We start from the raw sequence: 25,823 nt of genomic DNA, 5'->3' as shown, positions 1-25,823 counted from the left end.
GTAGCTGTGATAATCCAGGAAACTATAGGACAGTGAGCCTCACGGTGGTAGGTTAATTATTGGCGAGAATTCTCAGGGACAGGATTCATAACCCGTTTTGAAACAAATGGACTCCTGTGCTATAGACAGCATGGTTTTGTGAAGGGGTGGTCGTGTCTCATTAACTAAAGAACGATTTTAGAGGCTGTGACAAAGATGATTGTTGAGGGGAGGGCGTTGGCTCTTATTAACATGACTTCAGTCAAGAGGTTGCCAAGGTGCTTCATGGCAGACTGGTACAAAATTTGAAGTCATCGGGGATCAGACGTGAGGTGACAAAGTGGAAACAGAACTGGCTCTATCATAGAAGGCAAAGGGTAGCAGTAAAAGGGTGTTATTGTCTGAATGAAAGGTTGTGACTAGTGACGTTCCACAGAATGCATAAACGGTTTGGAGGGAAATGTATCTGGTCTGATTCGTAAGTGCAAGAATGAGACCAAGATTGGTGGAGTATCAGATAGTGCTCAGGATTGTCAGAGTATACAGCAGGACATAGATAGTTTGAAGACCTGGACAGGAAAATGGCAAATGGAGGTTAATCCGGACAAATGTGAGGTAATGCATTTAGGTATGTCTAACAAAGAGGGGAAATGAACAGTAAATGGCAAATCTCTCAGGAATATAGAAAGTCAGAGTGATCTGTCCGTACAGGTCCACAGATCAGTGGCAACACAAGGAGACATGGGAGTCAAGAATGCATATTGTCTTCACTGGACAGGACATTGTGTATCAAAATTGGCCAGTCATGCCACAGTCGTACCGAAACTTAGTAACTTGGAATATTGTGCAAAATTCTGTTCGCCACACTACCAGAAGGATGTGGATGCTTTGCAGAGGATGCAGCGGCGGTTTACCAGTATGTTGCCTGATCTGGAGTGTTTTACCTACGCGGAGAGGCTGAACAGACACGGACTTTGTTAATTGGAACATCGGAGGTTGAGGTGCAACCTGACAGAGGTCTACTGGATTCTGAGAGGCATGGATAGACTGGATGGGCAAGCTCGCTTTCCCACGGTGAAGGTGTCAGTCTGTCAGTGGGATACGTTTAAGGTCCGTCGGTCAATATTTAGAGATGTGTGAAGCAGGTTTATTGCGCTCTGATAGTCCACAGGGTGTTGAGTGCCTGGAATGCACGCCCAGGGGAGGTTTCTGAAGCAGACAAAGTAACGGCGTTCAAAAGACATCTCGACAAATACATGGATAGGATGGGTGTGGAGGGACACAGCACTCGGAAATGCTGAGGGCATTGGCCACGGGCGGTATCATGACCGGCTGAGGCTTGGAGGTCCGACGGCCCTGTTCATGTGCTGTACTGTTCTTTGTTCTTACAAAGCCGAGGACCGGAGTGGGGGTGGGGGTGGGGGTGGGGGGTTGCAGTGGTGGGGGTGGTGTGTGTTCCACTGTTATGGAGTTGTGGTTGGGGTGAGAGTGAGGATAGATGTGAGCGTGAGAGTGCTGTGTGGAGGTGTGGTGAGATTGAGAGAAAGGCTGGTATGGGGGCGGGGGGGGGGGGGGGTGACGCACGTGACATTGGGAACCGCAATTCAGCAGTATCTCACTTCCTTGCACATGGCCGACCTCCAGCCCGGCTAACTCCATTTCCTGCGGGCCGCCGACCGCATCCAGGGCCCTCTGCTCTGCCACAGTCATGGACTGCAGGACCGACGGTCCTCCTCCAGTTTTCTCCATCTCCCGCTGGATACGAGCGGCTTTATCTTTGCGGGGGACGGGGAACAGGAAATGACAGTGTCGGACAGTATGACACATTCAGCCCAGGAGATAGATGGTGGCCTCAGAGGCCACGGCATCTGGCCATGGCGGCCGGTATGTTGCGGGCATATGGTACAGATTGGGTTCGGCCGCCCAGGGTGTTGTGGGGTAGGTAGTTGTGTTACGGGTGTGCGGGACGCTGGATGGTGCCAGGGGAACAGTACTGCCTACTGGCCTCGCTGCCCTGAGGAGTTCGTGAAGTTTTCTTCCGACACTGCCGGTCGATCCGGACAGTTTTGCTACCGGCTCTCACTGATGCTGCCACGTGTGCCCACGTAAATGAATGGTGGCGGCTGACAGCCTCTCTCCCGGGCCGAGGTGCAGGGTCAACCACTTTTCCCCCACTGCGTCCAAGAGGGTCTCCAGCTAGTCGGCTGCGAGTCTCGGGGCCCCTATCCTTGCTGCCATCTTGTTGGATGGTGTGGTGTGTGTGGGGAATGACCTTTGTATATGCGGCTACAACTTGTCAACCTACTGAGTTATCAATCGCGAAAACAGACAATCCAGTACTGTTTCTGCTTTGGTTCGATTGTGTCCCACGTGGCGCAGATGCTCATCCCTTAAGAGTATCTGGATCGGTCCAGATACAGCACCAGTTTTCATATCGAGGAACTGCACGAATCCTGCACCAGCATCAACATTTATTTTCAGAAGTGGAAAATTCCGCCCCGTGTCTTAAATGGAGCATCCCTTATTTCAAAACCGGGATCAGCCGCCTCATTCTCGATTCCCAAGCGAGTAGAACAATCGGAGAATCATAGAAGTTACAGTGCAGAAGGAGGCCATTATCCCATCGAGTCTCTGCCTACCTTTGGAAAGAGCACTGTACTTAAGTCCACCCTATCCCCGTATCCAGCAATCCCATCTAATGTTTTGGACAAGAAGTGGCAAATTAGCATGGCCAATCTATCTACCTGCACATCTTTGGATTGTGTAAGGAAACCGAGCACCCGAAGGAAATGCTCGCAGACATATGGGAGAAAGTGAAGACGCCACACGGGCACTCATTCACACCGGAATTCACCCAGGACCCTCAAGCTGTGAGGCAGCAGTGCTCACGACTGTGCCACCACGCCCATACAATCGTCTGAGCATCTGTACATCCAACATTCCTCAAAATGGTCTAATTTTTAACCAGATTGCATATTATTCTTCAATGTTCCGATGAGCGTGCGTCTATCATACTCAGCATGAGTTACCCCTCCTTCGGTAAGAAGACCATAGCTGAGCAGTCGATTCTCGAAGCTTGCACGTCAATGCTCTGAATATTTGTGGTAAGACCTCCCTACTTTTATATTCTGTTTAATATTACATAGTTTTGTTCAGTTGTCTGGTTATCTCAGGTGGCTGGTTGGCTGTTTGGTGATGCAGAGCGTGGTCAACAGCATGGGTCCAATCTAATTCTGGCTGAGGTTATTTATGAAGGCTTGTATTTTTAATGTTGCCTCTCGTCTGAGATGTGGCGATCGTCAGATTAAATTACCATCAGTCAGCTTCCCCTTCCAAGGTGAAAGCAGTCGACGTCATCTGGGACGGTGGCGACATTTCTTTAATATTCCCGAAATAACCAGAATTTCAATTTCTTTGCTAAGTGCTCGCTGCGCATTCAAGTTTATTTTTTGTGCTTCACTTGCAGTTCACAGCGACTGCCCTGTATTGCTGCATTTTACACTTTCTCTCCCTTTGGACATGTTTCGGCTTTCCTATTTTACTGTCAAAGTGGACGTGTTCATACTTTCTCATCTTATATTCCATTCCCCCACTGACTTCACCAATTCAGATATCTTGAATACTTTTCACAGAGTGCTTTCCTCCGAATTTCTCTTCTATCTACAAATGTTGCTCCAGTGCAGTTAGAGGTTTTATTCAAATCATAGTTATGGACCATAAATAGATGAACACATGGGCATCTAGTTGTTAATTCATGTCTATCTGAAAATATAATATTGATCACAACTCTGCTGTGAGTTATCTCATCCTTTTCACAACTGATATGATTGTTCATTGATATGCGTGTTTCATTAGCCTGACACCGATCCTCCGACCCAGTGCTTTTAAAACATGTTATCTGTCCGACTCGGGACGTGCCAAATACAAATAATAATTGTTTATGATAATTCCCAATACTCTGTTGAACAAATCTACAAAACATAATGATTCACAATAGACCATACGTGCCCCATGAAGGTTTGTTTTAATCATTGCTGCTGCCCTTCATTTGGTGATAAATTGACAGTAATGTGTAAGGAAATTACTGCTTACTCCCAGACTGGCTGGATTACTTGAACCATTATCGGGTTCCGTTCATATAATAATTTGGTAACGCAAGTACAGCAGCCAGTCTTCATTACTCCATTTTCGATCGGCTTTTAAGTCCTTGACCCCTGTTCCCTCAACGAACAAGCTATATTTCGTCCCTGTGCTCTTATTAATTTCTCAAATGTATTCCTACAATCCAATAAATTGCTGCTTCAACTGCTATCTCTATCAATATATGTGGCCAACTTGTATGCAATACTATTCGTCAAGTATCTGTGAAGTCGTATATTGTTTGTACAGCCCACATTGTCACCTTCTCTCCTTCAACTCACCTTCTGAACGCTACCTACATCTGTTTTGTTAGATCGAACTCCCACCAAATTTGTCAGCTTTCTTTCAGTTGACAGTTAAAACGGGCCACCATCCCGCCTGGTATTCTCATTCCAGTTGTTGGAAAGTTATTATCATCCCATTCACAAATTAAACCTTGACCCAGACCGTCCATGTACACGAGTTAACAATATATAGTGTTTTCTCTAAACCTTCCTAAACGTTGGATTGTATTCAACGTCAATTCCCATATCGACTGGAATTACATTCTTGAAGCTTTGCAATCAATCTACCGAGTGCAGATCAAACCAATCTCACTACTCACCCTCTCTGTGCATGTGAATACATCCTCCCGAGATTCATTGATATGTTTTTGACATTTAAAATGGTTCAGCACACACTTTCTCTCAAACACCTCTCGACTATCTTCAAGCAAGCTTGGTCTTCTCTTATAATGTTGCATGTTTGCATTCTATCATGGGCAGATGATTATTGAAATCAACGGGCTGGATTTTTAGGCTCCAAAGCTGTGTGTTTGTAGGGGTTGCGCCGTTCGTTGGCGGCGACATTTTGACTTTCCTCCGTTGAATCCACCCCAAGTCGCTTGGAAACACGCTACCCGTAGCAGAATCACCTCTTGAAGGAATATAATTGATTTCCAAATACGGTGATCGTTTCCAATTTCACCTCAACACATGCTCTGTACATTTCTGAAAAGTGAAAGCCCACCCACTCAACCTTGCCCCTCGCCTACGGTGTAATGATTCTCAGGTTAAATCAACACCAGCCACTTATTCCCCTTCAAATTGGCGCCATCCCAAACCGTGGCGGTGCATCTTTTACGATTTGTGTACAGAGTTGTAACATTAAATAAAAACATCGAAAGTCGCAGTACTTGCTGATAGTAACGAACCCACAATACTGATCGTTTTAAAAAAGAATGTTTGCTACCAAAGGTCAAAAATAATTTTTCTAAAAGGATTCTCCATCCAGCTTCACCCGTTTACTGCTGCGGCGCGTCCCAGCCGGCAGCAGATCCTGCGTCTCGCCGGCCGCCGAATGGTAGCTACACATTGTGGGCACACACACGCCGTCGGGAACTGGCGTTAGTGCGCTATGGCGAAATGCAGGATCCAGCTGGCCGAGAATCCGGCTCACACTTCCCAGAACACTTTCTTTTATTGTTTCATGTAATATGGAAGACTACTTTGGTGCCATAATTTGTTTACCATCCGAAGTCTTCTTGAGCTGAGTCGCTACTCGATGACATTTAGAAGTGAAACCACTTTGCAGTTGTTTTGCTGACACATGTTATCCCCTTTGAAGGGGATAAATAACTGGTGGTGATTCTGCCTTATAATGAGGACACCTCAGACACGCAGCAAGTTGAAAAGATGGGCTTGCACGCATAACCTCAGCTGATATGGGATTTTATTCTGTATCGCAAACCCGCTGTCCAGCCATAGGACTTAAAACTATACATATAAATCAGATTACGCAATCTTGCATTTTCCAGATGATCTAGGTATTTTCCAACATCTAAATTCTACATAAATGAAACATTTTGACAAAGGGTCATCCGGATCGAAACGTTTGCTCTTTTCTGTCCCGACAGACGTTACCAGATCTGCTAAGACTTTCCAGCATTTTCTCACTCATTTATGCAAAATGGGTCACCGCAATTTGCACATTATTTGACAGATGCAGTCTGGACATGGCTTATGAATTGGTTCAGCTGTCTACATAACGTTTACTTCCACGATCTCAATCGCACACTCATTCAAAGTAATGCCTTCCACACGAGAAATATCATTTCATAGGAACAATTTCGGTAGTAGCAGGAGGTTGTAGTTCAGCACTTTGAGCCTCGTATACCTGTTTCCTCATCTCGGTAGCAGCCTGATCTCCAGGTTGAGGCGAACACGAGTTCCAAGAGCACAACCTCACAAAGAACCGCAAGCATCGAAAGAGGCTCCTGAATTTGGGACAGTCCTTTCGGACCCACACCCTTATTTGCAAGGTAATTGATTGGCTGCATAGTTGTTTTCAAAATCTCTGTGTTTAGATAATAATAATCACTCAATGTCACAAGTACACCTCAATTATGATACTGTGAAAATCCCCTCATTACCACATTCCGGTGCCTGTTTCGGGGAGGCCACGACAGGAATTGAACCCGCGCTGCTGGCACTATTTTGAATTGCAAGCCAGCTATTTAGCCCACTGTGCGAAACAGATATATTCTTATTCAGTTTGTTTGTATACATGATCATCAGCTCTATTCAAGCTTCATCGTTCTCTGTAACTTTAGATAGCTTAAATCAGTTTCAGCCTGTCCTTATATTGTTGCAGATTTCTTTTTAAGGTTTTCCTCCTCAGAACAAAGAATGAGACGTACACACTGTCTGCATCTCTTGAAGGTCTCCCTTCAGGTTATTTTTCCAGCTCGGTTTATTGGAGAGAATACTACAAGCTTCAAAGGCACAGATTCCATCGTAATGCCTTGTCGCAGTAAGTGCATTCCAGTTATGAGCCCGCTTCTCGCAAAATTACATTATTGCCTGGCCAGGCAACACTATGATTTAAAGTTTCCTTTCTTGCTGAAATTCCGGTGTTACCCCTTCATTCCTCTCCTCGTCACCACCCCAGAACCAGCACCGCCCAAATCATCCGTGATGTGGAGATGTCGGCGTTGCACTGGCGTGAGCAACATAAGAAGCCTTACAAAACCAGGCTAAAGTTCAACATGTTTGTTCCGAATCACTAGCTTTCGGAGCACTGCTCCTTCCTCAGGTGAATGAAGAAATGGGTTCCAGAAACATATGTATGGACAAAGTCAAAGATGCAATACGATACTTTGATTGCAGGTCTTTGCATGTAATTAGGTCTACAGGTCCAGACGGAGTAACTGGAGAGAGGGACAATCCCAGGTTAAAGAGGTGTGAATTGTCTCAAGCCAGGATAATTGGTACGATTTCGCAAGCCCAGGTCAGATAGTGGGGGTTGAATGTAATGCAACATGGATCCAATGTCCCTGTTCAGGCTATACTTATGTGTGCGGAACTTGGCTATAAGTTTTTGCTCGATGATTCTGCGTTGTCGTGCATCCTCAAAGCCACCTTGGAAATGCTTACCCGAAGATCAAAGGCTAAATACCCTTGACTGCAGAAGTGTTCCCCTACTGGAAGGGAACATTCCTGCCTGGAGATTGTCGTGCAATGTCCGTTCGTCCGTTGTCGCAGCGTCTGCATGGTCTCACCAATGTACCACGCTTCGGGATATCCTTTCTTGCAGCGTATGAGGTAGACAACGTTGGCCGAGTTGGACGAATATGCACCAAACACTTGGTGGATGGTGTTCTGACGGACAATGGTGATGCCCCTGTCCATGCTCTGGCACGTCTTGCAGAGATTCCAATGGACGGTTTGCGTGGTGGCGCGGTTGCTGTTCTGAAGGCTGGGTAGTTTGCTGCCAGCAATGAGGTTCCGTGGTTATTTGAAGGCAAGTAGTGGGGATGTTTATCCAATTGGTGTTCATCCAACTCGCTTCACGAGTTATTCCAGATGCTTCATTGTTTCTGCTTTGCCGCCTTGAGTTAGCGCTGCTGCCTCACAGCCCCAGGGAGCTGGGTTCAATTCTGGCCTCGGGTGACTATCTGTGTTGTGTTTGGTCTTCCTCGGCATGTCTCTGTGGATTTCCGCCGTGTGCTCCGGCCCCAAGATGTGCATGCTAGATGGATTGGCCATGCTAAATTGACCTTTAGATTCCAAAAGGTTAGCTGGGTTAACTGGGCTCCGGGGATAGGGTGGAGGCTTGGGCTAAGTGGTGGTCTTTCCAACGGCCGGTGCAGAGTCCTTCTGCACTATAAATTCTATAATAGACACTAGTTGCGCAGGTCCCAAGCTTATCATCCTCTCCGGTCCCTCCGTTCTGCATTTAACTTTTTTTCAAAAACCTTTGGACAAAAGCATCGTCACCAATGTATTACCTTCTCTTTAATTCACTCCCATATTTTGTGTTCTGAAGTAAGCTAACTGGATTGTCTCATCACACTATATGTTTTGTTCTCTAGTTCCTAATGCATTCAAAGGCGCAGGGGCATATGCTGTTGTTCAATTTTTAATCATTCAGTCTTTTACATCCATTAATTAATCCATAATTATATGTTCAGAATTTTGAAATTCCACACATCCTATCGAGGTTCACGCTGAGTCACGTCTTTCCAATTATTCCTCATTATTGTCAGTTTTTCATTCAATTCATTGCTGCATTACAATTCGTAAATCTTAACAATAAAACCGCATATCAAGAATAGATATTTATCAAATATGTCTCTGCAAATTAGTTTGCTCTAGCAATGTTAGGTCTGGGGGCCCAGGATATTGCCTTGGCGTACTCAATTTCCTCATTGTTTTGCAATGGTTTTCAATTGCTAGTATGGCTGTATTTCAACTGTTATTTCTGCCATTGCAGAGGAACTTTTTTCCGACATAATGCTCGACGCCATTCATAAAATGCAGGCGTATAATACATCTTGAATTGGAAGCATTGATAGTGCATGCGGTCAGTCAACCATTATCATAGAATCATAGAACTTATAGTGCAGAACGAGGCCTGCACCGGCTGTTGGAAGGCGCACCCTACCCAAGCCCACATCTCCACCCTATCCCTATTACCCAATAATGCCACACAACACTAAGGGCAATTGTGACTGGTTCTCAAAATTTACATTAAGTGATGTTGACCTGGAATTGATTTCAATACAAATAATAAGAATCGCTGATTGTCACAAGTAGCCTTCAATGAATTTATTGTGGAAAGCCCCAAGTGGATTTATTCCACTGTTCGGGGGCTGGTACCGGAATTAAACCTGCTCTGCTGGCCCTGTTCTGCATTACAAGCTAGCTGTTTAGCCCACTGTGCTAACAAGTTACAAACATTACTGTGATGACTAGAAGTACCAAGTAAAAGATTATGAACTATGACAGTTGGACAATTACGATCGACCATGTTAGTTGCGAATTAGTTCACAACTTTATTTGAAACAGCCGGCAAAAACAAACCAATGTCTTATAAATATCAATTTTAGATAAATTAACGAAGATACATATTTTCTGTCTGTACAAATTCAAGGCCTCTGTTTGTCAATTCCACGTTGGTCAACCAGCAGACAAATGATTCAGGGTAATTTTATTTCTCTTCCAAGTATTTATCTCATTAATCCGAATAATCCAATGAACAACGCCTGGATGTTTATGGGCGGTGGCCACACTGAGATTCATTAATTAGCCGTTCATGGAGGAAGTTTTGAATTCTTAACACATTTTTCACCGAATTTAGTCAATTCTTATACGTACTTTGCATTATGTCTTCATAGATGCTGACAACAATTGTAATTCAATATTGGATATAGGCTGTAACTTCCTTGCACTTGCAATCAGTGGCTAATTGCCACTCCCGAACCTACTTACCTGCGCTTTCTTTCTGAAGCGCCCCTCTTGTCCGTGCTGCATGACTCAGATTGCATGAGAATCAGAGAGTGAATCAGGTCCGCATCTCCATAGGCGAGGAGCAAACGGAACACGCACCTTTTTATTCGGCACGTGCTACAATGAATCAGTAGAGTTTAAAGAATGAAGTCGGTAGCAATTCAATGTTCCCGCCAGCAGCTCCCGCCGCTAGCCTATTTCGTGGAGGAGTGCGTTTGTTAACAAGGCGGGGGATTGGTGATGGGGTGTGGCAGGGAAATCCAATTGACAAATGGTGAATAAAATATAATCCCGCCACCGGCGGATGACGCTCGGTCCAGAAACTTGCGTCTGGCGGACCGAAGAATTCCACCCCATATTGAAAGTCAGAGATATTTCCAATCAATTCAATGAGGAACCGCCCATCTCCAAAGTTCCCAATGTTTAAAGGCATGCGGTAAGGTAATGTAAGATTCTGGGCCCTCTAGTGTATTTGTCACAATTCTTGGACCACAAAATCAAAGTCCGAGGAATGCATGGAGGCGTCCAGACAATATATCTCTGCCAATCGGAAGTTTGAGATTTGACTATAAGTATTGCAACTGTGTGCCTGTGGGGACATTCGCAGGTTCCTGATGCGCGTCAGATTATAAACGTTCCCTTTCGGAAACGAATTTGCATGAATAGAATATGCCTAAGGCATTGTCCATGGGGTTATTTCATGCATGTTTCCTTTCCGAAAAATCTGAAGTCCATGTACAATTGTTCTTAAAAACCTAACGATCGAGTTCAGAGCGGGAAACTTTCAGCGTTGCCGTTATTATTAACTCAAAATTGTCGGTGCATTTCATTCTTATCCCCGTTAGGTACCGCATTGAGATCGATGCTGCCGAAGATAAATCTCCTGGAAAAATATCGTTAATAGAGTGAACTGCATGCTGATGACTAAATCTAATAGCACATGAACAGGTTGGAGCGAGTGTATAGTGTCAAAAGCGATATTCTGTTTGCGGGCGACATCGCTACATGCATTGTTTGTCCCGCATTGATGTCCTAGGTTCAGCCACACCATCCCACAAACCACCATCTACCCAACCACTGCGACCGCGGAACACCCCTTGCCTTTTCCGCGAAAAACTCACACAGCATTAAGGATAAGTGCTCTCCGTTTTATTTCTTGCGGCGCCAGTCTTTATTGTATCAAATGTTGCCTTTTTACACTTTATGTGAACCGCAAGTTGTTTCTTATGTTGACCAAATCAACACACACGCAGTATATTCGCTCAAAACACAGTTTATTAATAACACAAACTTGTATCTGTATGCAATAATACACGCGGCTCCGTACTAAACTAAAACAAACAACTAAGATAACTTTTACTTAACTTCGAGTGACTGGCACTGTGCGAGATAAGGCCTTTATCCGTTTCCACGTGGTCGGTTGGAAGTCTTCAGGTTCGCCTCGGCTGGGCTCGTCCTTCAGGTAGCGATCGCGGGAACTTGGACTTGACTAGTTGATATGCTGCCATTGGTCGCACATAGGCCGACCCAAAAGATACCTATCTCTAGTGCGCAGGGCTATTTTTCCTTCATCTCTTTTGCGCCCTTTTGTGTGGTCCTTACTCCAGGTCCAATGGATCGATAGGCTTCCGATCACCCTCATCGATCTTAGCCAAGTACCAGCGATACATCTATGGCTGGGCGGGACCTAGCCATCTTTATCACAGGCACTTTGGCCTTTCCAAATAATGGGGGGGGGGGGGGGCGTCGCCGATTAGTCTGCTATCGTTGATGGTCCTTAATGCAAATTCTGTTGTCTTGTGGAAAATGGTTATTGATTCTCAATGGATGAAAGTTTCAACCAAGTCTGGTTTCGTTGCACAATACACAGAGGCCAATTACCTGCCTGTGTTCCAAATTGACCAGAATTCCCATTGTTCTTTGCAGGCGGGCATGTTACATGGCTACATAAATAAGTCCAAAAAGGAATATTTACCTTTATTTGTAGCATTCAATTGCGAAGATCAGACAACAAATTGTTTCCCAAGCCATCTCATTTTCTACAACGAACGTCCAACAATGTACAGATTCGGGAGACTAATCAATCTGGAGTACTGTAAACGAGGTTCCACCCATCTTTCGATTCATTTATCCGGAATGCAACAGTCAGGGACAGACACGTACATGGAGTCTTCAATTTCATTCCTCTGCCACTCGATGGGTTAAGCTAATAGTGCCCTCCTGAGCAAATACTGCTGTTTTCGTAATATCCTACTGAGGGCGTGGAGGGGGCTCTATCTGTGTTGGGAATTCGCCAGACACACTTGTTTACGGGGTCGAAGGAGAGGTTATGGAAGTTCATAATGACTATGCCTAGGATGGGTTCTGCAGTCGGAGGTAGGTCTACTAGAGCAACGGGGTTGATGGTGGCTACGTTTCCTATTTGGACGGATATAGGGGCTGTGATGTACCCCTCTTGCATGTAGCCTGTGCATCAATTGAGTGTGATGGTATCTGCGGTTTTCCGGGGTGTTTTTTAGAATAGGTTTGCGGAGTTTAGTGTGGTTCAGGATCATTCTGTGTCCTAAAGAAAATCTGCTTGTCCCTGGACTGTGGCTGTGACTACCGGTCTTCGACATTATCCCTGCGCGTGTCACATACCCATGGAGGAGACTCTAGACACTGTCAATCTAGGGAGTCATAAGCGAGATTATCTGAGTGCGTGTTTACAGTATGCATGGGGCGAGCGTTGCCTTCTAGCTGTCAAGGCTGGCGATTGTTGTCTGGGAGGGCAGGGGGGTGGGGTTGGGCTGTTGGGGTCGTTGGTGGTATGGGGGATTTTGTCTGAAACCTCGGGTGAAATATCCTACTTGTCCAAACTTGTAAGATAAACCTTGCGGTGCGTGGTTTGGAGCTTGTACTCTGGGATACTATTCTGGGGGGTAATGTTCCTCTCTTCTGCCCTCATTTATTCATGCGGTTTCCTAGCTAGTTGTGACTGGGTACATTGTGGCTTCTAATCCGTTCTGATCCATCTGATCCTGAAGTAACTGTTCCCACGCCCTGGATAGGCGTCTAAGTACACAAATCACATTTTGTGTGATATCTGCCGGGTCATAATATGCGCAGGCCCATTTACCGGCTTCCGTGGCAAGGAAAACTAAGGTACGGGATCAGATTGTGTTTTCTTCCTTATCTAGTTGAGTGCGGTTTAAATTTCCGTATACTACATTGAAATGTGTCCAGAGGCGAACGGAAAAGGCAGAGGGATGTTTCCCTTTATTTTGCCTGCCTTTGTTCAAACCCTCTAACTGTTTCACTATGTTGTATCCGATAGCATCTAATATTGGGGCCTTCATTTCCTCTAGGGTTCCTCCTCCTATGTTTTCGGGTTCTGGCAAAGCTGATCGTACTGCCTGGCTGAGATTTATTACAATCAATTTTACTTCCTCCCTTTCATCTACTCCGTACATGACCTTTTGCTGGCGCACCTCCTCGAAGAAGCTATGTGGGTCTGCGGTGGGCTGAAATTGAGTAATCTTACCGCAAGCTGGGTTACCAAAAGTGGGTTGGTGTAGGTGATATCTGCACTTGCTTGGTCTCTAATCCTTCTCTCTGTGGTTATCGGATTCATGGTTGTCGGGCAGCTGTGGGGGTTGGTGTGACCTGTGCAGCTGGTGCTGCCAGTGCCTTTCGTTTTGGGAAGGGTGGCGGCTGCTTTTGACTTTCCGTTCCTTTAACATACATTTGCGCGTTTTCAGTTAACTTTTCCCAATCTGCCATCTCTTCCTCATCTGTCTCGAAGGTACACATAACACCATTCTGTACTGTAAGTAACGACTGGAGCTTATCTATCTTCCGCTGGCATTTAACGTTGTCAACGGTGCTTTGCCTTCATTAATTACTGGACTGGTGGAGCGCTCTTAAACCTGCCTGTAAATCGGCGCATTTTTTTGTTAACTGGGTGACCTGGTGTTCAGTCTCCTCTCTTACCTAGACTGTGCGCTGTGTGACTTGATAAAACTTGTCGTACTGGGTTTGGAAGCTGCTCAGGTGTACTATTCAGACTGGTGGGCGTGTTTAGCATCGACGAGTTCCATGTCTTTAGCGGCTAACCTCGCCCGCAATTCCTAAATACTTTTCTCGCATTCCTCACTTTTTCCGTCATTCTCCTCTTCTTTTTCTATTAACTGTCTGTGGTGCGTCTCGACGACCTCCTCAGTGCCTCACAACTTTATCAAGCAGGACATTATTTCCATTGGCTTTCAAAACTTTGCTGCATTTTCCTTATATATCTCACAACGATTCTCCCACCAAGTCTGTCCTATCTTTCGTGGACCTGTCTCGGTGTTTGCACAAAACTTCTACCAAAGCGGCCGTCCTTTCCCTTTTAAATACTTTCTCAACACATCCTCCCATATGGGGCACTGCTCTGATACGTCGACTACTGCGACCTCAGGTTGCTGCAGCGGGTTCATCATCTTCTCCATCACCTGCGCCGCCATCTGTTTTCTGCTTAAAATTTGGAACAGTGGGGAATAAGGAGTCGATCGAAAAACGGGTACGTCTTACGGCTATATTCCGGTTCACAATCCCTCCAGATTTGCATGCAAGTCTGACGAGTTTACCTTACCCTTCCCTGTTAGTTACGCATGCAGTAAGCGCACACTTCTGAAATTCCATTATTTGGTCGATATGAAACATACTCTTGTGGTTCGTTCTAACTTCTCCAATTTAATTCAAAGTTGTGGGATCTCTCGGAGTAACAAAGTCACATCGAATCTAGTCCCACCAGAGTCGCCAATCAATGTTGCCTTTTTACCCTTCATGTGAACCAGAAGCGGTGTCTTATATTGACCAAATGATCACACAACCATAACGTTAGCTCAAAAGCACAGTTTATTAATAAGACAAGACTTGTATCTCCATGGAATTATACACGTGGCTCCATACTAAACGACACCTAATATCTAAGATGACCTTTACTTCACTTCGAGTGACCGGCACTGTGCGAGACAAGGCCTTTATCCGGGTCCACGTGGTCGGTTGGACGTCTTCAGATTCGTCTCGGCTGGTCTCGTCCTTCAGGTAGTGATCGCGGGTCCTTTAGCTTAGCCAGTTGATATGCTGCAATTGGTCACACACAGGCCGGTCTAAAACAGACCGATCTCTAGTGTGCAGGGCTTTTTTTCCTTCGTCTCTTTCACGCCCTTTTGGGTGGTCCTTACTCCAGGTCCAATGGATCGATAGGGTTTCGATCACCCTCATCGATCTTAGCCAAGTAGGGGCGGATACCTCGATGGTCGGTCGGGTTCTATCTATCATTGTCCCAGGCACGTAGACCTTTCCAAATAATGGGGGGTGGCGTCGGTTAGTCTGCTATCATTGATGGTCCATAATGCAAATGCTATTGCCTTGGGGAAAATGGTAATTGCTTCTCAATGGATGCAAGTTTCTGCCAAGTCTGGTTTCTTTGCACGATACACAGAGGCTGTGTACCTGCCTGTGTCCCAAAATGACCACAGTACCCATGGTCCTTTGCAGGTGGACATTTTACATGGCTACACAAATAAGTCCAAACGCAATATTTGCCTTTATTTGTAGCATACAATTGCAAAGAATAGACAACAAATTGTTTCCCAAGCCATCTCATTTTCTCCAACTAGCGTCAAACAATGGACAGAATCGGAAGACTCATCAATCTGGAGTACTGGAAGCGAGGTCCCACCCATCTTTTGATTCAATTATCAGGAATGCAACATTTACGGGCTGATCCGTACATTGTAGTCTTCAATTTCATTCCTCTGCCAGCTCGTGCTCATATTGACCAACATTATTTGCAACAGATTGATACAAATTCCTAATGGTATTTACTAGTTGCATCCCGCCACGTGATTTGATAATAACATTTTAAATGTTTTACATGTGCCAGAAGTCGCGCTTCCCATATCCTGCAAGATGTTCACAGATTCATCCAGCTCTTATTGCTGTGGCTTGGCACTATTTGTTACTGATGCTTTTTTGCCTGCTTGAAGATTGCATCCAACAGTTAAAACTCGTTTTGTAAAAGTTTCATAACATCACATCCCAGATGTCTCCAGGAACACTACAAATTCCGTCAATAACAGCTCTATTGATCTCAATTGTGTATTTGTCTATGAATGTATCCGGATAAATTTGGTTGGTCTGTGTTGATTGTTTCATGTGTTCAGCTTTCCTCTAATATATTTCACGTTCACTGTTTTAGTACCATCTCTTCAGGGCGCTTTGACTTAATAAGATATTTTTCCTTCCGAAAGTTCAACACTGTTTCTTTCTTAACTCAATGCCAGTTAAAGACCACGCACCGAATCGGCATGTCTCCGTCCAGCAATAACATAAAACAATAGCATACAATAAAATCATAACTAAACCAGAAATATATGAGTAAAGTTACTGCAAATTAAAACATGTTTCTATTCCTTTACAGAAATAGAAACTTTGAAAAAACGTGTTGATGAAAAGGGTTAGTGGAATTTTATATAGGCCAATGTTGTATGCGGTTAAGATGCATTATATCATTTTTGTCTAATAGCAATTTTTCAGCACAGATAGATTTAGTTTGCTGATGAAAATAAATGTCAATGTTGATCGATTTGCTGATGGAAGTTTGAAACTAAACTTGATACGTATGTAACCTCGAGAACATGTTTAACATTTAGGTATTAGTAAAATAAATAAATGACAAAACTACTGTTGAAATGCATTTCAGATATTATACCCCTTGTTTTATCGGGTAATTATTTTTCTGCAGAATACATTTCGATATTTGCGTAATTTAACATTCTGAGTTTCAAACAATCTATCCGATCATCCAGTCAGGGGAAAAAAACGTAGTCTGACACATAATCTGATAATCCTCCTTTTATCATTTCAGATAAACGCGATGCAGAACAAATTTTAGGTAAAGATGAACGATTGTCAGTGATTTCCATGTCTGGTACTGGAATGAAAAACTAGTTTTTTTTTCTGCTGGGAGCACATCGAAACTAAATAACGATCATGTGCAGCGGTAGGCGCAATTGAGGAGATTGTGAATGATAGTCAACTCGTTGAATTCATCCCTGTGCACAGTAAGGAAGTTTTCAAACTAACAAAATCCACTGAAATATTTAACCATTCATTTCGATGAACTGGCGACCAAATTGCTTCTGTTGGACTATCATAGAATCATACAATTTACAGTGCAGAAGGAGGCTATTGGGCCCATCGAGTCTGCATTGGCCCTCGGAAAGAGTACCCTATTCAAGCCCACACCTTGACTCGATGCACAGTACCCAGTAACCCTACCTAATCTTTTTGGACACGACAATCTTTTTTTTTTTATCGTGGCCAATCCACCTAACCTGCACATCTTTGGATTGTGGGAGGAAACACATGCAGACACGGCATAGCGTGCAGAGTCCGACAGTGACCGAGGCCGGTAATCGATCCTGGGCCCCTGGAGCTGTGAAGCAACTGTGCTAACAACAATGCTACCGTGCCGCCCTGAAAAAAGGTAAAGCCTCTGGAAAAATACTTCATGGGCACGAACATTATTTATTTCCAAGAAAGGTTTTATTGTCATTACCTTTAGATTCAGTAAACACAACTTGAATCGTGCAAAACGCCTGCAGGGCAAGCTGTCCATTTTGGTTCGAAAAATATCAGCAATATCTGTGGACTTTATTGCCTTCATCTTATATTACGAGCATATCTGACGATAGATCATTATTTTTATATGTTCCCTTCATGTTTAGGTACCTGACAGGCCTCGCTGTACTTCAGAAAGTGTTTTACTTGTTTCTACCTGCATCCAATTCTGAATGCAGTATTTGTTTAGTCGGAGAAATCTAAATTGTTGTGCATTAAACAATTGGTTTGCAAACTGAAAACGTTCCAATTCACAGAATCCCGACCGTGCAGCAGGAGGTCATGCAGCTAATCGAGTCTGCACCGGCTCTCCGAAAGAACAGTTCAATTTTCTACGCCAGAACACAACTAACCTGTGGCCACTACGGGATATTTAGAATATCAAATCAAACTAACCTGCACATATTTGGAGTTTTTCTGCTACATACACATTTGCCTGGCCGAACTGCACGGTTGCCAGCAATTATTGTGTAGCTACAACATCATATTATCTTGTTTTAACAAATCTTGCAAAATCAAATATACCCAGGATTTACAACATTTCCACACATAAAATTCCATGCCTCTATAAAGTATTTTGGAATATTGATTGATTAAAACCGAACATTTATGTGTTTTGAGTATATTCTATTTTTCTCTATTTTCTGGTGTCTTAGCTTTTCTTCTTTACATACCTAAACTCATCGAGCGTCGTATTATAGCAGAACAGCTCAAGATCGCAGACGAAGGTGAAACATTTTCAACACGCATTTATCTTGATCACATACTAAAACCAATTTTAGCCCCTGGAAACTTATCCTTTTGAATTGAGCACGGCAAGAATATATTGAAAGGATTGTCTTACAGATGATCTGTAGAAATGTTTTATTGAGCGAAAATATGTGAATGAATTACAATATTTTGCAAGCCTTAAATCGTGATTCAAAACTAAGCTGTTTCCTGCGGTCTGGGTTATATTCTTAAGCATTGGCTGAATTATTTTCAGACGAGAAATGTGTAGATTCGTACCTCGCTGCCCGTAATACATTGTAACAATTCTGACGACAACCGGTTAAAGTCCAACATGTTCTTTTGGAACCACTAGATTTTGCGCCGTAGTTCCTTCATCAGATGAATCAATTGTGCCCACCCAGTCCAACGGCGGGACCTCCACATCAAGTGATGAATTGGAAAATTTCATACCAAATTTAATTTTGGATCGGTAATCAAGATTAACTTTTATCCCAACATCACTTTCTATTATATTGTCAACAATGTTTAATCTTCGGATTCGAACTCATGTTTTATCTGTGACTCAGTGTCCTCATTTTATGTCCACATTTTTTAAAGAAATAAAGCAACTGAAAGAAAGTCTGGAGGCTAAAGGTGAGATTGAGGACCAAAAGTTCATTGTTGTATCAAGGACCGAACGTAGACCCTCGTCAGTGGTAAGCTCATTCTTGTAAGTTAACGACTTCATACGCCCATGGATGGACCTGCAACATATTGCAGGCTCAATTTCGTTGACACGATGAACCAAATCCAGCGCACGCCAGTATTTGTGAAACAAACCGTATGGCAAATGTGAACGTGAGAATGGTGTCAGAAGATTATCATACTGTGTGGAACATACGCGGTTGTTTATGGATTTCCCGGGAAGTTCCTACGGCGGAAAAATTGAATATTCAATAAATAATAAACGAGACATACATCAGAGGTTACGAGTTGGAAGCAGAATGCGATTTTTGATAGTGATTCTCCAGATAACGTTACGTACCTAAGGACGAAACCAAATATGTGCAGTCCTGTCAGCTGGACAACAATAAGGACATCAAAATACGACGACAAGTAGGCCACACAAGCCTGCTCCTCCATGGAATGCGATCACGGCTGATAAGATTATGATTCACTATCATCCACCCCCCCCCCCGATCATCTCAAGTCAAGAATAGTTTATTCCCTTTTCAATCAAAATTATGCGTTACATGGTGACGATATAATTACATTCACAATGATCATTTGGATAGGAAATTCCAAATACTAAAATACCAAATAAATACAATTACCAAAGGAGGGAAAGCCCCTCATCTCCGCCTTAATGTCCCACTAGTTCTAGGTCTCACCACGCGCACGAAGAATGTCGTCACTGCCATTCGCTGCCAAATCCACTCCGAATCTTATATTATTGGTCAGTAGAATCATTTTCCGGAAAACCACTGTGTGTTGACCCAAACTACTTGACATGCCTCGGAAGATAAGGGTCCACGCCAAGTATTAGCGGAATGACTCTGTTATACAGTGCTTCCAGCGCAATCATATCGCTCCTTACCTATGCCATGTGTCTTGAGCAGCACCTAGTTTTAATATTAATAGAAATTTATTCACCTGCAAGGCATACCAACATTTCGTTTAGCTTTCAAATTTATTCCTGATTCGGCATGCTGATATTTAGTGGCTCATGGTTATGAAAATTGACAAAAGGGCAGCACGGTAGCATTGTGGATCGCACAATTGCTTCACAGATCCAGGGTCCCAGGTTCGATTCCGGCTTGGGTCACTGTCTGTGCGGAGTCTGCACGTCCTCCCAGTGTGTGCGTGGGGTTCTCTGCGTGCTCCGGTTCCCTCCCACAGTCCAAAGCTGTAAAAGGTAGGTGGTTTGGCCATGATAAATTGTCCTTGGTGTCCAAGACTGCCCTTAGTGTTGGGTGGGGTTACTGGGTTATGGGGATAGGCAGGGTGCTCTTTCCAAGAGCCGGTGCAAACTTGATGTGCGGAATGAACTCCTTCTGCACTGTAAATTCTATCATAATTGAGTTATTTCTATTTGCAGTAATCTGCAGTCTTTGCACAGAATGAAATTCTGTATTTAATTTATTCTCACATTTGCACACCCTATAAACCTCCTGCCATTATTTCTCATCTCAGGTAATCTATCTGCAGACTATGTATCCTAATCACGACTTGCATTTGTGCATTTTTGACGTATTTCTTATATGTTGCATGCTATTTTGATTCCATACTCCAATTTATCCAGTGTTATTATTACATTTTCATGGATTATATATTGGTTTGTGAATGTGTTCCAATGATTTGGCCAAGAACTAACGTGCATAATATCATGAACCTTTTTGTTTACTTTAATGACACTTTGAACGTCCTTAGCTAGTCATTGGTGTTGAAGAATTCTGGTGAAAGCTTTCATCTTCAGTGGATTGTATTTATCTTTAGCACTCATGACATGTTCGCAAATGTCCGACCATTAATTTCGACCAGGTTAATTTTAACCTGTCTCTGCAGTCTTCATGAGTCTTCACATATTTTCGAACGTCTAAGACACTAGTTAAAGACCCACATTTCTCATTTTTAATCTGCCTGCCAATTTGTATCATGTTGTGATCCCTCGTGGAGATAAGATCCTTTATTTTAAAGTATTTAATTTATACCACCTCATTAGACATAGGGAGGTGCGATATCGAGTTCCGGCCTAAAATCCAGGACTCATTGTTCCTGGAGGATGTTAAGGTGTCACAAGAAAATATCTGCATTCATTATCCAGTAACACTTTGATAATTTACTTAGTCAAATTAATGTGAAGTTCAATGTAGCACGTGATAATTGCTGTAATGTGCTTCGAAATCCATGGTATGTGTCGATGTGCGGTCGGAAGAGCTGTGTTGTTACTGTTATTGGGACTTTAAATACGTCGACAATTAAGCTATTTCCTTAGTTAATTCACACCTCCACCCAAAATTATTCTGTCTCAATATTAACTGAAACAAGATTTTTTTTCTCACTGTTGTACTAGTCTCATCATTTACTCACAGAGCTACATGATATCCGTTAATCCTCCCAGGGTTCACCCAAAATATCTGATAACCTTAAATAATAAGGTCACCTTGCAACCACGCCTCTATAAATTCCATATCACCAAACACATGAATTTATATTCGTGCAGTTATTTCACCCATCCTACAACAAATGTTGAGTGCAAAATAAGGATATTTTCAGAGAAGAACATATTTGTGATTAATCAGTATATTACACGATAATTAAATATTTGGTCACTTGAGATGGCAAGTGCATGGGTCTGGCTTTAATACAAATGGGGAATTTACACGAGGAGAGCAAGCGTGGATCAGAGTGTGAGCTCTTCATGGGGAGGAATTAATCCATAGAGGTAGAGTTTATAATTATGGAGCCGAAAACGTGTTCCCTATCATAGCATTAAAAGTTGAAAAATTTAATATAAGTAACGACGAAACTGAAACTCAACTTGATTGTTTTTTTGCTACAAACAATGCAATACAACAATGGATTCTGCAATGGATTCTTCAATCTGTATTTTCACCGTATGTAGGTTTAATGAATATTGTATGAGAACATTTTATTTAAATTAGCATTTCTGTGTCTGATATTGTTTAAATTTATTCCTTCAACATAGACCAAAATCTGCGGAAGTGTTTAACAGGTAAGTAAATTTGACAAATTTCAAAATTCCTTCGTTTGCTCAAGACGTAGTTTACGTGGAGTAAATCAGTATCGCTTTTCCAAGAAATGGTGTGAGAACGTACAAAACGTTATCTGTGCATACACATAGCCAGCTGTAATGGTGTTCCAGATACGTTAAACAAAAAACGATTTCATTCCCAATAAGTGATTGCTTGGCACAAATGTCAAAATAGTCTTGTTTACATGAGTTAAACCGAATTAGCGATCGAACAGCCTACAATGGAAAACGCCGATCCAACTTAATTACGATCAATGCACCGTCAAGTTTCGTTATCCTGATCGAAGTCAGAATTAATCTCTTTAATCTTTCAAAGTAGATGCCAATTCCCCAAGCCATATTTGGAATGTAGTGAAACACGAAAACATATCTAACCAATGTACTGTTTTACATATGGCGAAATATGTAATGAGACAATGTAGGAGCAGAGCATTACATTCTTATTCTCTGGCTGCAGTTATGTTCGATTTTTTATTGACATGGTTCAGTAAAGCATGTGATAACGATATAATCTAATGGAAAATAGGACGTCAAATATAATTTCACACGATTATTGCAGAATTAGCAATGGAACAGTTTCAGTTGGAGTGCAGATAAACAGTTTCGCCTCTGATATTGTTGTCCTAAAGCGTTCGGCCAACAGCGGGATTTTAAGCAACAAAAGTTAAAAGACTCAAGGAGTACATGGAAAATATTTGGAGCTAATCTAGTCGAGGCCTTAAACTTCGAAATTAGTTTGGCTGGGTACATCAGAGGTGCAAATAATCATTTTTCGCTCGTTCAACTGGGACTCGTAAGTTTAGGTAATGGGTCGAAAAGGATTCAACACAATTTCCCTCAAACAGCTCTGCATTATCGTAAAGCAAATTTTAACTTCTCCCATAATGTTGCATTTGTATCCATTTTACCATGAGCAGATGATTAATGAAATCAATGGGCTGCATTTTTGTGGTTCCCGATCGTGTGTTTCTAGGAGGCGGGATTCTGTATTTGCGATGTTGAAGCCAGCCACGTAGTCGGTAAACCCATGGGCGGGGGTGCGCTGTCGGCCGGATATATTCTTTGCATCCTCAATTATTTTGCAGCAGCATCATCACCAGTCAAAGGAATTATAATTAATTTCCAAGTACAGTGATGGTTTCCAGTTTCACCTCAACACCTGCTCTCTAAATTTCTGAAAAATAGACAAGATATTAAGCCGTTGCCTTAACTTGACAAATGTTATGTTATTCCAAATAAATATTGTTAGAAGCAATTAACGGTAATGTCCCCACTCTAAATTCGGTTAACTTGCCAACATTGGTACGTTATTTTTCGAGGAAACTATCTGAGAGTAAATTATCATGTAGGGAATATTCGTGCTACATTTTGTTTTCAGCATGAGTTTGCAAATCGTGTTCACTGCATCAATAAGACAATCAATATCCAACTCCACAGCTTCGCTTGACTTTCAGCCAGTCTTAACTGATACATTTTAAAAACCGTTAATAATGTCTGCACTCACTGGGACTGCGGCGCTGAGTTCGAATACTGGCCCTGGGTAACTATCCGTGTGGAGTTTGCACATTATCCCCATGTCTGCGAGTTTCACCCCCGCAACCCAAATATGTGCAGGTTAGGTGGATTGGTCACGCTAAATTGCCCTTTAACTGAAAAAAAAAGGTAACTACATTTGTAAAAAAAATTAATGTCTATACTATCTCGAGGCTCAAATATTCCAAATTAATATGATTAAGCGCCCAAATACTATTGTCCAGAACCATGGCAGTGCCTGGTTTACGATGTGTCTAGAGAGTAATAACATGAAATAAAAACATCTAAAGTCACAGTTACCTACTAAATGTAACGAAGCCACAATATTACATGTTTTAGAAAGGAATGTTTACTACCAAAAGTCACGAAGAAGAAAAATACAAATGCTCCCCTCGTTCTGTTTCATTTATTGTTTCATGGAAGGTGGGAATCAAATTGGAGGTCATAATTTGTTTACTATCCTTTATACGCCATGCGCTGAGTGGCGCACTCGATGGCAATTAAAAGTAAAATCGCATGGCCGTTGAACTATTGATACCTGCAAAGTAAAGTCGTAGTTCGAGATAACCATCGGCCTCTTTCCTCGTTGAGTGGACAACATTGACTGTTGGCGATTTAACCTGAGAATCATCACACCTCAGGGGCAGGGTAACGTGGAGAAGGGAGGTTTTCACGAATACCTTTCACCGTCACGGGATTGATTGCGGCTGTCGGCTTTATTCCTTATCAAACACCAACTGTCCCGCCAATGGGCTGAAAGTAGACGTTTAAGTCAGATCGCGCAAAGTTGGCCGATGATCCGGTATATTCCAACATCTAAATTTCACATACTTTAAACACGAATTAATCCGCAAGGGACCATCGCAATTTGTATATTATTTGACACATGCTGTTTGCAGAGAGTTTATGAATTGGTTCAGCGGTCCCCACAGCGTTGACTTACACAGTTAATCACACATTCGTTCAAAGTACTGCCTTCTGCACAGTTCGGTTTGAACAACTGAGGGATAAGCAGGAGGAAGCAATTCAGCCCCTTGAGCCTGTTAAGCATGTATCCTCTCCGAAGCGATTGAAGCAAACGCCTGTTAATGAATTACCTGCATAAAATAATTCAAATCTCTGTTTTTGGATACCTTCTTCTTTAGCTTCTTTGTATAAACGGTCATGAGCTCTACTCTAAGCTTCATCGTTCTCTAACTTTAGATAATTTGAATCAGTTTCAGTCTGCCATTACATTGCTTCATACGTTGGTTTCAGTTTTTATTCCTTTAAAAAAGTGTGGGTGATATCCATTTTCTGCGTCTCTCTAAGGGTCCTCCTTCAGATTATGATTCCAGCATGGTTAATCAGGCAAACAATTGCAAATTTCGATAGCGCAGATTGCATTGCAGTGCCGTACCTCTGAGCGGGTTCCTTCCATCCATGAGCCCTTTGATCGCAAAATTACATTATCACAGGCCAGGAAGCACAACAACGTTGTTATCTTGCTAATTTGTCTGAGGTGACCCCTTCATTCCTCACCTCCTCACCACGGCCAGAACCAGCACCGCCCAAATTATTTGCATTCGTCTAATTTAGATCACGAGCAAATGCCGAATTTACATTTTTGGAAACTTGCTGACAGAGACATCAGTTGTCGAGGTCCCAAGCTTATCATCCACTTCGTCCCCAACCTTACATTCTTCATTTCAGATTGTTTTTAAAAAACCGTTGGAGAAAAGAGGGGTAATCGCGCCTATTATATTATCTTTAATGTAGTCTCATATTTTGTAATCTAATGTAAGCGCACTGAGTGGTTTCGTCACATTATATCTTTTGTTCCATTGTTCCTAATACATTTAAAGGCGCAGAGGCATTCATGCGATTGTTCCATTTTTAACGAATCAGCCTTGTTACCTCCATGAATTAATCGAATATTGCATGTTCACAAGGTACAAATTCCACCATTTTATCGAAGTTCACGCTGAGTCAAGACTTTATTCCTCATTATTTTCTGTTCTACTTTTTTTCATTGTTGCATTGCAGATAGTAAATAGTGACTTTTAAAAAATATATCGAGAACACATATTCTTCAAATATGCATCTGTAAATTAGTTTGTTCCAGCAATGTCTGTTCCGCGGCCCGAGCATACTGTCGTACCAAACTATCTTCCTTAAGCATTTTGCAATGGTTTTCACTTGCTCGTTAGCTGTATTACAGCTGTTATTTCTCCCGCTCCAGAGAATTTACTTTTCGGCTTAATGCTGCGGCACCATTCATAAAACAC

The 25,823-nt window shown here is 42.7% G+C and overlaps 1 protein-coding gene across 1 annotated transcript in view; it reads left to right on the top strand.

Annotated features, from left to right (window-relative positions):
- The window catches only part of LOC140390318 (uncharacterized), a 408,192-nt gene that overhangs the window by 199,162 nt on the left and 183,207 nt on the right, over nucleotides 1-25,823 (top strand). The window contains exons 36-39 of the mRNA XM_072475373.1: nucleotides 16,336-16,371; nucleotides 16,783-16,809; nucleotides 18,867-18,902; nucleotides 21,958-21,984. Of these exons, the coding sequence (XP_072331474.1) occupies nucleotides 16,336-16,371; nucleotides 16,783-16,809; nucleotides 18,867-18,902; nucleotides 21,958-21,984 (126 nt within the window). The remainder of the gene's footprint in view (nucleotides 1-16,335; nucleotides 16,372-16,782; nucleotides 16,810-18,866; nucleotides 18,903-21,957; nucleotides 21,985-25,823) is intronic.

Source organism: Scyliorhinus torazame, chromosome 14, assembly GCF_047496885.1.
Source record: "Scyliorhinus torazame isolate Kashiwa2021f chromosome 14, sScyTor2.1, whole genome shotgun sequence".
Lineage (NCBI taxonomy): Eukaryota > Metazoa > Chordata > Chondrichthyes > Carcharhiniformes > Scyliorhinidae > Scyliorhinus > Scyliorhinus torazame.
The sequence above is the reverse complement of the archived record's forward strand: the minus strand, read 5'-3'. Positions and strand labels throughout refer to the sequence as shown.